The sequence below is a fragment of the Urocitellus parryii genome, chromosome 12 (genome assembly GCF_045843805.1).
Source record: "Urocitellus parryii isolate mUroPar1 chromosome 12, mUroPar1.hap1, whole genome shotgun sequence".
NCBI classification, from domain to species: Eukaryota; Metazoa; Chordata; class Mammalia; order Rodentia; family Sciuridae; genus Urocitellus; species Urocitellus parryii.
The window spans coordinates 90,130,560-90,144,289 of record NC_135542.1 but is presented as its reverse complement, the minus strand read 5'-3'; the positions used below and the strand labels follow the sequence as shown (position 1 = coordinate 90,144,289).

The window sequence follows — 13,730 nt, the reverse complement described above, 5'->3', positions numbered from 1 at the left end:
TCTCAAATTTTTTTAAAAAGGGAGCAGGGAAAGGGTGGGTGGTCATATAGCTCAGAGGCAGAGCACTCTCCCAGCATATGTGAAGCCCTGGGTTCAATCCTAATACCACCAAAAAATTAAAAAAAATAAACAAATAGAGTATAAGCCTGTTTATTTTCACACTATTTTCTAATTCAGTTAAAGTACAATTTTCTTTTCTTTTTTTTTTCAAAATTAATTCTGAAGCCTCACTCCATAAAGTATAGATGTTCCCATTTTTTTCCCAACCTAAGGGTTGAACCCAAGGACTTATGCATGCTAAGCAAGCACCCTACTCTTAAGCTTTATCCCCAGTCCATGATGTCCCCAAATTTTAATGTCTATAGCAAAAAGATTCCATAAAAATATTAAGAGCAAATGAAAAAAAAAATGGCAAGAAATTTTCAAGGTATCCTTAATATATAAAAAGCTCTGAAAACCAAGAATAAAAGATCTCAAAACCATGGAAAAAAGGCCCACTAACAATATGATTAATGAATATATTTTTGATGTTCTACCTTATAAGTAATAAATACAAATAAAAATTAAAATAATATGGCATTGACAATTTTTTTTAAAAAAAAGTAACAGTGGTAGCAAATGTTTAGGAGAAATGTCACCCTTGTACAAACAGGACACAAGTAGGAATATAAATAAGATATTTCTGGAGGGCAATTGAACAAAATGTTTCAAAAACCATTAAAATTGTGCAGACTCTAACAAATCTACTTCCTACAGTTAAGGACAGCTATGTACAAAGGCTCCAAATATGTCTGCCTAGGGATGTCACTCACATTGGGAAAACCAAAGATGGCCTGACGATCTACCGAGAGAGGATAAACCAAGCAAAATAGGCTCCATCTATACAATGAAACACCGGGCAGGCAAATGTGGTGATGCAGATGTCAATGTAGATGGATGCCCATGGACCAGAGAGGGTGCTCTCAAAATGTTAAATTAAAAAAAGAAACCCAGAATATAAAACAATATGTGTGATATACACCCATTCACATACTGTGCAGATGGATATTTATATACATGTCATATGTCTACATAAAATGCATACGTATCCATGTTTGTTTATCAATGAACCAACATACAACAGTATACATCAAAAGGTGGGTAGAGGTTATCTCTGGGTGGTGAGATTAAGGAGGAGGAAGAACCATTCTTACCGTGGTCATCTAATCTTTCTACAGGAATAATAGACAAAACAACAAGCCAAATAACAAAATTCAAATTGGGTGCCATCACTTTTACATCTGACTCTTAATGAAGTCCTGAGCAGCTCCCAGCCCTAAGTGTGCTGATTGCTGGACATGGGACCTGGATTGTGGGAGTCCCAGGGAACAAGAGCAGTTTGATGGGCAGCCAGCCCTCCCCTGCTGGGAGCTGCTCCTCAGAACGCCCCCTGCAGAGGCTGAGGGCTCCCCTTTCTGCAATCAAGAGCCATCCAGGAGGGCATCGGCGATCTGCCGCAGGCCACCCTGCTCCCAGATGGCAGAGAAGAAATGGAAGCAGGAATCCTGACTTCCGTGGGCTGCCTTTACTAAACATGGATTCAAATTCTTTTTTAAACTTTTTTTTTCAATTGAGGTAAAATTCAAATAGCATAAAATTTACCACTTTAACCATTTTAAAAAAATATTTTTAGTTATCGATGCACACAATACCTTTATTTTTATGTGGTGCTGAGTGTTGAACCCAGTGCCCTACATGTGTGAGGCCAGGGCTCTACCACTGAGCTACAACCCCAGCCCGCACTGTAACCATTTTTAAATGTGCAAATCAATGGCTTCTAGTGCATTTAGAGTTGTGTAACCACTGCCACCATCTAATTCCAGAACATTTTCATCAGCCCCAAAAGAAACCCCTGTACCCACTAAACAGTCCCTTTCCACCCTGCCTCTTCCTCCCAGTCCCCACTGATGGTTCTGCCTCTCTGTGGATTCGCCTCCTGTGGGCCTTTCCTATACACGGAGTCATGAAATAGCTGTCCTTCTGCATCTGGCTTCTTTTACTTAGCATGTTTTTCTTTCTTTTTTCTTTTTTGTACCAGGATTGAACCCAGGGGCACTTAACCACTGAGCCACATCCAGCCTCACTAAGTTACTGAAGCTGGCTTTGAACTCGTGATCCTCCTGCCTCAGCTTCCTCAGCCGCTGGGATGACAGACATGAACCACCACCCACTTAGCTTATTCCTAAGGTTCCTCCATGGTGTCATGGGTCAGCATTTCATTTCTTTCTCGTGGCATTTTATGAATAATACCCTATGGATGTTCCCCATTTTCCAGAGTTAACACTGGAAGAGCTAACGCCGCAGAGTCACCATCTTTGTCCCCACATGCCACCCCTGCAGAGGCACTGCCTCTGCCAACCCTCAGCCCAGCTCCCTGCTCCCAGCTCAGGATCTCACCAGCCCCACCGGACCCCTGGGATTAGGGGATGGAGTCTGTGGTTTGTTCTTTCAGCCAGCACCTGGGCACAAGGAGGAGCAGTGGCTGGAACACTGTGATTTCTGGACTCAATCTGTCTGGACTGGGGTGCAATGAGAGCACCCGCCAAGCACGAAGCCATTCAGCTGTGACAGGCAGCACACACCTGTGCAGGCTTCAGCCCTCTTCCTCACCTACCTGAGTCCCCCATCCTGCAAGAGGCCCACCCTGGAGGCCACTCTGATCACTCTGAGCATTCTGACACTGCCTCGTCATACATTTCACCCAGCACTGGGGACCCAGTGACTCTGAGCCCCCTGAGAGCAGAAAACCCTACCATGTTTTCAGGGGCACACGGACACACACACACACACACACACACACGCACGCGCGCGCGCAGTGGGTTCTGGGCCAGCCTCTGATACACAGTGCTGGCCGACCGGAAACAAGGCTCACCCAGAAAGTCATCAAAGGAGAACTTGTCGTTGTCCCAGATCTGGAATACCACTCTTGCTGGGATTTTGCTCTCTGTCTTGTCCAGCCTCCAGAAGGCATCCTGACCCAGAGGAAGAGCAGAGAAGAAAACAGGGAATAAAACATTAGCGAGGCCACAGTCCCTGCAACCTGGAGGGCTGCCTGGAAGAAGAGGTGGAGTAGGATGTCCCTGGAGTGGGACCTGCCAGAGCCAAGTCCTGGTGGGAAGGCTGGTAAGGGCAGATTCTGGAAGGTAGTGTTCAGGATCCACAAGAAGACCACACAGGCTCACCTCACGTCAGCTGGCTCCAGTGGCCTCCCAACCCTGTCAGTCAAGGTTATCACTGGCTTTTCAGACAATAGAACTGAGGCTTGAAGGAGTAAGAGGACTTTGCCCAGGTTTAACAGCTAATAATAAAAACATTAATGTCACATTTCCTACACATGGGCAGCCCTCTACCACTAGACACACGATCCTTCCAACAGCCTACAAGGGGACACTATGTTTTCAGCTGAGGAGACCAAAGCAAGCAACTTGTCCAAAGTCCCATGGCAGGAAGTGGCAAGCTGGGGTTCCAACCCAGGCTGTCAGCTTCCAGGGTCCTGCTCTCAGAGTGATCTCAGCAGGGCTGAGATCTCAGTGGGGTCCCCCACCCACCCTGGCTGGCACCAGAAGGAACCACAGCACACTGTGATAAGGAGCTGGCACTGGGACCAGGACCCAAGCTCGTCCCTCATCACCCCTCTCCATACCTCTGCACCCCCAGAGCTTGCCCCAGCACTGGGAGTCCCCATCTTCCTACTGGAACAAGAGGAGGGGTCCCTTTCTCCTGGTCCCACCTCCCTCACACCAGCTCCACCTGGAGCCAGGTCACCTTGGACTGCTTCCCTCAGAGCCTCATGGAGCAACTGAGAGGTGTGGGCCCGAGCCAGCCCCTGACTCTAGGCACACTCGACCCCAAGGACCATCACTGGGCTGTCCTGCTCACAGTGGCTTGTTCTTTCTCTTGCTGGTGGCAAGCACAGGCGAAGATCTGGAGAGGCAGACAGAGCAGGGCCTGGACTCAAGTCTCAGGGACACTGGAGGTGCTGGGGACAACAGGTTCATGGGTCCTGAGTACCCACTGAGCAGCATGGTCACACGGATCCCACGGGACTCTCTGCTGAGCCCATGACCATGGCCCTTGAGAAGTGGGCATGGTGCACAGCCACCTACAGGACTGCTGCCTGGATTGGAGCAGGCGCCTAGGTCCCCAGCCGACCTGGCCCCCACCCCTCTGTCTGATGTTCCCCTTTTCCAGGCCCCAGCCCAGCCCAGCCCTCCTGCAGGTGTCTGCCTCCTCTGGCCAGCTTTTATGGCCAGCTCCAGGCCCGCCTGCAGGGCCGCCAGCAGCCTCCGATCCTCTGGCCGGCCTGGTTTATGGGCTCAGTAATGAGCCAGAGGTTCAAACAGCCCCTGGTGGGAGCAGCTGGGCGGGGGCTCCAGCCTGGGGAATGAGCCCCCCAGGTCCCCGGCGCTCATTATGCTCCCAGCCTGGGCCCTTTTACTAGCTGTTTATTTGCAGGGTGGGTGCCTGCCGCACTGCAGACCCGGGTGGGTGTGCTGGGCTCCAGGTGGGGAGCTGGGCCAGGGCAACCAGCGGTGGTTCAAAGCAGCCGGATGAAAGGAGACCTTGTACTTTACGACAGTCTCGTCTGGTTAATGGGGTCCCTGGAGGGCCTGCGTGCCAGAGGCCCTGAAGCCCACGGCCGAGGGCTGGCTCTGCAGCAGGCCCAGGGAGCCCACAGGCTGCACAGCCCCTGCACCAGCCCACCTCAGACATGTCCGTCAGCCCAGACCAGCTAATTAGGGCCCTGCTGTGGGCATGGCTCCACCTGCCACCCAGGGCCCCTTCTCCCCAGAGGCTGCCTTCAGAACCACCTGGGCTGTTTCTGTTCCTCCTCCTCCTGTGACCTCAGTCTCTGCCCCCAGCCATCCTCTGCACAGAGCCTGAGGTCAAGAGCACCTGCTGTCCCCTCCTCCCCAAATGTGCCTCTTATTCACTCTTTGACTCCTCTCCCTCTTCTCCATCCCTTTCCATATGGGCTTCTCCTTCCGAGTGGAGGCCGTCAGGCCAGCCAGACCCTCCTGGTCACCCTCGGTGCTTCCTCTGGTACCCCGTGAGCTAACCCAGCTTCTTCACCAAGGCCTTCGATGCAGACACGGAACTTCACTGAAGCCCAAATTATTAATCAGCAACTCCACCTGGGCCCTCAGAGATGCCAGGTCACCCTTCTCATGCCACTAACCATCACACTCCATGTCCCCTCCCCATTCCTCTTTCTCCCACTCAGCAAAGGCACTGTTTCCCACCCTTTCCACTTGTCTCGGATCACGTGACAGGCCAGTTCATCTCTCTTCTGTTATTTCAAAGAAAAAGACAAAAACCTCTCCTCTGGCCACCCCCTGCCACATGCCCACCTGTCACAGTGGAGGGGTTGCCCCATCTCCCATCAGAGTGGCCATGTGCATCTCCTGGCCCCAGTTTCCTCATCCGTGCCAGCCCCTGTAGGGCTTGGGGAGCCCCTGAGATGGCACCCATGGTGCCTCCGTGCTCTGTTCTCCACTCCTGGCCCCGCCCTCCCTGTCCACAGAAGTCTCGGGAGGGGGGTTGGGACCTATATGACATGGTGCTCTCTGACAGATGGCAGCATGTGTTCCATTTTGGCACCAGTCTGGGACAGACAAATACTGGGCAAAGGCACAGGAGATGAGACCTAGCAGTGGTCTGGGCTGTCCTTGACTCCACAGAACCTGTGGCTAACTTCTGCTCTCTGGAAGGTGCTACCCAGCGATCCCTTTCACCTTGTTTCTCTGGGTCTTTTCTGTTTGATGATCTGAGAATGTCCAATGGACATTTTGGTTTCTCTAAAGTGCAGGTGACTCTGTGTTAGGCTGGGAAGGATCAGGCAGAGGAGGCCATGAGGAGAATTGAGAAGAGCAAGGTAGCCCGAGCCTATCACCTATGTCCCTTCCTGAGCTCTCTCAACCAGTCAGGAGAGAGAGAGAGAATCATAGGGGCTTCGGGGCCTGAAGCTTTGAGACACCCCCAGATGGAAACCAGACCAGCAGGACCTACTCAGAGAGGGATCTGCCCCCTTAAGCAGGAAAGCACCAACAAGTGGCAAGACATGCCAGGCAAAGTGGTGGATGAGGGTGATCAGAAGCTCCCAAGGGCCCTCTGCCTCCGGTCAGCCTGGCCCAGAGCCCCTCACTGCCCACAGCAAGCCCTTCACTGTGCTCTGGTGGCTGCTCCCTAAGGGCGGGCCTCAGGCAGGAGGCACCTGCCGTTGACTTTGCCTAGATCAGAGGTAGAGAGGCTGTGGCCCAGAGAAGACCTAAACTGGGAGATGCTGAGACACAGAGACTGAAGTCCCCAAATCCACCTCTCCCTGCTGGCTGCTGCTGGCCTGTCTCTCCAGGTGCCTTCAGCCTGCAGCGAGAGGTGGTGGAGTGGAGAGAGGAGGGCAGTGCTTGAGGCTCCCGGGGACTGTCCAACCTGGACAGCAACTTCAGACACCAGACACAGTTGCAGGAGGCCAGGCAGCCAGAGGGATTGCCAAGCCATGCCCAGTGCTAAGGCAACCCAGGCACACACCAGGCCAGCCCTCTTGGGAAGCTCCCTAGAAGTCACCCCTCTCTGCACCTCCGATGACCAGGCTGGGGTTCCCTCTCTTCCCATGTAGACCCCAAGACCCTTCCTGCGGCCTGGCTCATCTGGGGCAGGGAGGAAGGCAGTGTTGGTAAGGTTTGAACTTGTTCATGTGACAGATGTGTCACTTTGTGGTGTGGGGTGGTCATGGGTGGCATCAATGCCAGAGATGGCAGTGATACAGGAAGAGGAAGAAGAGATGGTGGCAACAGCTTTGGAAGGGAGAGGAGCAGCGGAGAGATGGAGCAGTGCCCGTGGGGTCATCGGCAATGAGAGGACAGTGTTGTAGCGCTGGCAGTGAGGGGAGAGTGGTGGGAACACTGATGGGGATAGTAGCCATGGGATCCCACTGGCAATGCAAAGCCTGGATTGAGAGCCCTGGGGCCAAGGGACACTCACCTTCTTGGAGACAGAGCAGACTTGCTCCGCAGGCAGGTAGTCAAAGGGGAAAATAAACCTCCAGTTGAAGTTGCCCTCGCCGCCCAGGGAGCGGTAGTGCACGTCTGTCTTCTGTCTGTGGTCTTCAAAGCCGACCATCCAGCTAGACACACACACACACACACACACACACACACACGCCAAAAGCATTTATTGTTAAGATTTCACAACGTCCCCAACTTGGGAATGAGGAATTACAAAGGTCAATGAACTGGGTAAATGATATGGCAAAGAGAATTCCCAGGAAATCTCCAAGATGCAAAAACGTGCCACACATCAGAAAGCAGTCTGACATCTCAGCCACTGTCCTGGGGCATCCTCAAACCTTGTAACTTTAGCCCAAAGATGAGTGCAAAAGAAATCTGTTGGGAGGACAATGTCCCAAAGGAGGAGACCCTCCAAGAACCCTCCTTTGAAGCCTGCTGTTCTCCCAGAGCTCCACCCACTGGGCGCCTCCCGAGGGTGCAGGGCAAGCCCCTGAGCCGGCACAGGCAGAATGGCCATGGCGCCTTACCCTTTCACATAAATGTCGCTCATCTTCTCCCCTGTGACGCTGAGGTCGTCCAGGATCACGTCTTTGGTGTTCCAGACAATACAACGCAGGAAAAACCTGAGGGGATGGAGAAAGACTCAGATCCACACAGATTTCCCACCAGAGCTGAGTAGCTGGCCAAAGATCAACCTACTGCTCCCACCCAGAGCCAGCACGACCCTCCCGCCTCCAGCTTAGCTGGGAGCCTGGGGTTGGGTCAGTCACCTTCTGGCTCTCCGTGGGGTGATGTTGAAGGGAGGTCCAGGCCGTCCCAAGGCCTTGGGAAACAGGTCGATCCACATCTGCAGCTTCCCCTGTGAGATACAAGCCTGTTTTGCCACCAGCCTTCACATTCAAATGGCCATGGCACAGTTGCTCTGGGCCAGGCACTTGGGGAACAGGACAGAGAAAACTCAGGCCCTGCCAAGAAGAGGCTTCCCTGTGGGGAAGGGACCCTAATCAAGGGACTGCAGGGTCCTCTGCAGAGGTGAGCCAGCTTCCCCACAGGCTACCAACCTGGCAGGCTCCCCAGGGGGCTGATGTGTGCTAAGGAGTGGTCTATGCAATATGGTGGGGGGGACAGAGCAGGGTTTAGTCAGGGGACTCGGAAGGTCTCCAGGAAAGGATGCCCCTCCACCTGCCCACCCTCAGCCCCACCCTCTCTGCAAGCCCAATGTGAATTTTGTCCCCATCTTAAGGGGCAGGGATTGCAGTGCTGACCTTGCACTACCTTAGGGAGGCTGGTCATCAGGCCACCTGGGGAAAGAGAGTCTGCTTCTGACAAAGGCATCTCCAGGACTCACCCTGACCCCTCCTCATCTGTGACCTTCTCTCCCCTTAGCTTCCTCCAAACCCAGCTCTGGGCTCATCTCCTCCAGGCTCACCTGCCCTTCTGCATGGGAGGGTTCCCCTGCCCCTCCTGCAGATGCTCTCTATGGCTTTCTTTGCCCTTTGGTCATAGGGTACTAGGAACCCTCTCTGAACACCCAGCTGCAGTCCAGCACAGGGCTGGGCATCTGACACGGAGCCTCTGACAGATGGCAGTGAGCAGGGAGACACCCTGAGGACCGGGTAGAACAGTGGGGCTCTAGAAGGGTGGACTGAAGTCAGAGGCTGGGCCTACACATGGCTAAAGGGGTTGCTGGGACTCACCCCCCACCACCACCTCTGAGAGCTGGAGGTGGCCAAGGAGGCCAGTTCCTAGAGGTCCCTCCTAGTTCACCAGTGGTGACCACTCAGACTGCAAAGGAATGGGTCAAAGAGGGACTGGCCAAATCCCAGGGGCTCCAGTGTGTCCTTTAGGTGTTCATGCTGACCTTGGGGTGGGGTTCTAGGGCTCAAGGGCTCCAGGACCCAGAGGCTGAGGTCCTACCTGTTCAATGTCTGGCTGCAGAGGGCTGTAGAGGGGCCGTGACTCCACGTGCTCGGGGACCAGGCCCTGCTGCTGAAGAACGTGCAAAGCCAGGCGCTCCTCTACGGGGCCCAGGTGTGGGTTCGGGATCCTGCCAGCCTCTACCCCAGAGACAGGACAAAAAGTTACCAGAAACAGGACCCTGAGAAGCCTGGCCTACCAGCCAGAGACACGGACTTGGAGGCCCCTGTGCTAGAGGCCTGTCTGGGAGTGACGGTAGTCCACATGCACATACACACCCACAAATATGCCCAGGGCACTCGGATATGGTCACATACACCAACACACACACACACACACACACACACACATACACACACGTTCACCTACTGGACCTGCCCTCCCACCTTAATAGGGGTCCCAAAGAAAGAAGAATGTCCCTGTAGGAGCCAGTGATCCGGCTCTGTTCCCAGCTGCCTGGGTGACTCTGGGCAGTTTGTTAACCACTCTTGGCCTCCATGGCCTCATCTGCAAAATCAGGCAGATGTTGGACCTCACAATTTTATGACCACAAGCCCTGGTCTCTGTGCTAAATGTGCTCACAGAGCAACAGTGGCCACTGGAGGAAATGAGACTATCCCTAGATCAGATGCACGCTCCATAGGAAAAGGGGGGTGGTGCCTGATGGCTGAGCCTGGCTCGGCCATAATCTGGGGAGTGAGGAAAACAGAACGAGGAGGAGGAGGGGGGAGACCTGGGCAGGGAGGCATCAAAGCTGTCATTTCCCTTTTATAACCTCAGCACCAGCTCTGACATCAAACACCTCTGAAACAAGCAGGAGGCGAGGGGCCAGCTGGGCCTGTAAACACCTCCGGGGAGGCTGAGCTGCTCTGGGTGGGCAGTGCAGGCCTGTGGCATCCCAGACACATGGAGAGCATGTGGGGGGATCTCAGCCATCAGTATCAGGCAGAACCGGGGGCAGGCGTCGGGCACTGACGGACCTCCTGCCTGCCCTTTGGAGACATAGGTGCATGGACAGTACCCAGGGGGTCTCAGAAGGTGCATCAAGGTCCAGCTGGTGGGCTGCTGCAATTCAAGTAGAAAACTTTTTCTCAGAGATGGATGTCCCCCAAACTCTGAACAAAGTCTAATTACCAAAGCCAGAAGATGAATCCTAACCCTGACGCTGACCCTGATCCTGGCTTCAGACTCACTCCTATCCTTGCCCTCAGATGAGCTCCAACATGGCCTTGGACAGAGCTCTGACCCTGACCACTGACCTTGACCCCACCCTGACCTCTGATTTTCACAACGGTGTCATGGATACATATTGGTCCCAAAACACCAAGAGTAAGCTTGGTGCATCTGTGCTGCCCTGCAGAAATCCAAGCCCTCGCCCTGCTGACGTGGACCATGTCCACCCGAGCCTTTACGACAGGAGAAAACTGAAGAAAGAGGAGAAGAGAGAGAGGGAGACTCGGCGTGGTGTGGGGGTCACAGGAGAGCTCACCGATCTCCTCAATGGTATATTCTTTATCCTGAAAGGTCACAGAGTCCGTCCGGTACACGGGGGCCTTGACCCTGTGCTGCTGGCAGAAGAGGTGGAGGAGCTGGGAGGGACGGAGTTGGTCCCTCCATTGGTTCGGTCCAGAGCTGAAGCACAAGTACAAGGCAAAGATGAGACATTCCAAGGACATTGAACGGGGCAGAAGGGTCGGTAATGACCTGTGTACCCCTGAGACAGCATCACCCACCCTCCACTTGCATCATTTTCTAGATGGAAAAACAGAGGACCAAAGAGGCAAAGGACTTAAGTACCCATGGAATTGGTACTTAGATGTTTCCAATTTCCCAAGTTAGAGAATCAGACCCAAACAAGACTCAAGATGGTGGGAAGAGGGACCATCCACCTGCAAGTCCCCTGACAGACCATCCCAGAGTTCCCCGCAAGGCCCAGCGGAAGCCCACTGACATCTCCTTTCCTCCCCTTCCTCCTTCCCTCTTCATCTCTTCCCCGGTGCCCAGTTCTCTGCAGGCCTCCATGGTATACCAGAGAACTGGGTTATAACAATACAAACAAGAGGCAGGTCCTCAGAGTCAGATGAACAGGTTCAAATCCTAAGCACACCACTCATAAGCCATGGGCCTTATTGCACCTTAGTCTCCTCATCTGTTAAGTGAAGTCAAGGCCCCCATTGGGCTCAAGGGGAGAACACCTGGGAAGTGCTAAGCCCGAGGTGGACACACAGCAAAAAGCTCAATAGACAGGGTGACTGGTTGTCAGAGAAGCCACCAGCCCCAAGCACGTACACACAGTAGGTCTGCGGGAGTCCACAGCGGGCCCCAAACTTGGACAGCAGCCTGTTCTCCAGATCAATGACTGTCTCCCCAATCTTCTCATCCTTGGAGAGGAGGTCATAGTCATAGACGGTGATCTTCAGGTCCTTCTCCAGAGGCAAAGTGCAGGTCAGCTCAAACATCCTGCAGGAGGGGTGGACTTCAGGACACTGCCAGCCCCCTGATGTCAACAGACCCATCGAGGAGCAGGACGAGGGCAGGAGCTCAAAAGTCCACCCTTCTCCAGTCTCCTGTCACATCACTCATCGGACACTGTACAGAGCTTGTCTGAGAGGGTGTGTGTGTGTGTGTGTGTGTGTGTGTGTGTACCATATAAACTGGGTTGAACAGGTACCTGCCTGGCAGCCCCCAGAATGAATGAATGAAGTGGAACAGAAAGTTAAAATTGAAGCTCCCACTACACCACCAGGAGACAGGAGATATCAAACCCCAAAGCCAGGAGCCAGAGCTCTGGCATTTACCAAGGGGCTGGCCCAGGACCCACTCTCTGGGCACGTAGGGCAGCACACCAACTTCTAGGGCAGAATGGAAAAAGGATTTTTGAGCAGATTTTTGGGGGAGAGGAGCTCCTGCAGGGTCTGAGCCCCCTGCCACCACCTGGGTCAAGCTGGAGGTATTCGCCCTCTTCCCCTTGAAATGAGTTCCCTGGAGTGGGAGACACAGGCCCACGGCCTAACTCACGCTCAGGAGGCTAACTCTGCAGAGAGGAGAAGGCGGGGCCCCATCTGGAGGTACTGTTCTCCCATCCACAGCTGAGCAAGGGACCCAAGTGCATCTCACGGAGGAGGGGTTGTCTCAAGGCCAGACTGGATCTGCTCTGAATCCTGCCCCAAAGGACCTCCCAGGTTCCAACAGCCAGAGACTGTGGAGGGGGCCATCTTAGAACCAGGCCATCTGAGGACCAGGGGGTAGGAGACATTCAGCTCAGGGAAGCAGCATCTCCCACATCCCAAGAGGAGAGAAAGAGGCTCAGAGGGTCTCTAAGAGCCTCTTGAAAGCACCCACAGGAAAATAAATTGGCTCAAAACATTTGTCACCCAGAGAACAGCCGAATGACAAGGGCAGCTAGCACATGGAACAAACCCTTCCCTTGACCTGCACTCCCCAGCCATAGGGGAGGGGAAGAAAAATAAGCAGGGCAAGGGGACAGGCAGAGACCCTCCACACGCTCACCCACACACTCCATCTGGGGAACCTAAAGAGTAGCTCGAACAGGAAAATACTCCCCTAGCACCATCAGGGTGTTTAGGGTTAAACATGGATGAGCATAGTAGCTTCACCCCTGTGGCTGTGAGTCTGTGGCTTTCTTAAAGTGGCTGAGCTTAGCAGGGCGCAGTGGCTCATGCCTGTAATGCCACACTTGGGAGGCTGAGGATCACAAGTTTGAGGCCAGCCTTGGCAACTCAGCAAGACCCTGCTCAGAGTAAAAAATTAAAGAACTGGGTGTATAGCTGTATAGTGGTAAAACACCCCTGGATTCAATCTCTAGGATGGATGGATGGATGTATGGGTGGATGGATGGATGGATGGGTGGGTGGGTGGGTAGGAATGTAGGTAGGTGGATAGATAGATAGATAGATAGATAGATAGATAGATAGATAGATAGATAGAACTTAAAGAAGGCAGAAAAGCCATTTGCCTACCACAACATCCATCAGGGAAGGGCACTGTCAGACAACAAAGCTGTGTTTGATTATCTCAAGGGTTGTAGAGAGTATTTCTGCTGGGATCTGGGGGAGCAAGAAGCACCAGGCACACCAGCCTTCAGGCATGATTTGGAAGGAGATGGGAGTGAGAGGAGTGTGTTCTCCAACCTGCCCTGGGTGCACACACAAGCACAGGCACGCACGCACACACATTGTGGGATAGGCCCATCCACTGCCCATTACCACTAGCCACAGCCGTGTGCCAGCCACTGGGGCTCAGCAAACAGCGCTGCCCTCTGCACCCTCCACCTTCCCTCCAGTCCCAGCCTGGTGGTGTTGCATTGCTGACCAGGACCGTTTCCCCTTCAAAAACTGCATTTCCCCAGGCTGACAGGGTCTTGGTCACAGGCTAAATGACAACAACTAACCAAACGGATTACCAGGTATGAATTCAATATATCACTTGACTCTATCAGAAGAGGCTGCTTCTGTAGGTGCTAGAGAGACAGCCACCAGCTGTCAACCTAAAAAAGCTCACAACCAAGCAGTGATTCAGGATTTCAGGATGCCCAGAAGCTGCTCCCATAGCATGAGCACTGAGACTTCCTTCTATTGTTCTCGTTCTAGAATCACTTACTCTCGGGTCTACATTCTTCCCCTAACTACCCACAGCAGACACATGTGGGGCACTAAAAGAAAAATCATTGAGTACAACATGGTCCATTGGACCAGAAAAGCAGAGTAAAAGGACATTAGTGGAAAACTGGTGAGAGTCTAATAAAGT

The 13,730-nt window shown here is 53.2% G+C and overlaps 1 protein-coding gene across 17 annotated transcripts in view; it reads right to left on the bottom strand.

Moving 5' to 3' along the window:
- Dysf (dysferlin) overlaps positions 1–13,730 on the bottom strand; it is a 207,897-nt gene that overhangs the window by 9,419 nt on the left and 184,748 nt on the right. For all 17 annotated transcript variants that reach the window (XM_026405156.2, XM_077791802.1, XM_026405158.2 and 14 more), the window contains 7 exons: positions 11,253–11,423; positions 10,453–10,595; positions 8,964–9,103; positions 7,817–7,905; positions 7,574–7,669; positions 7,021–7,162; positions 2,912–3,011 (listed from right to left, as the gene is read on the bottom strand). In XM_026405156.2, the coding sequence (XP_026260941.1) occupies positions 2,912–3,011; positions 7,021–7,162; positions 7,574–7,669; positions 7,817–7,905; positions 8,964–9,103; positions 10,453–10,595; positions 11,253–11,423 (881 nt within the window). The remainder of the gene's footprint in view (positions 1–2,911; positions 3,012–7,020; positions 7,163–7,573; positions 7,670–7,816; positions 7,906–8,963; positions 9,104–10,452; positions 10,596–11,252; positions 11,424–13,730) is intronic.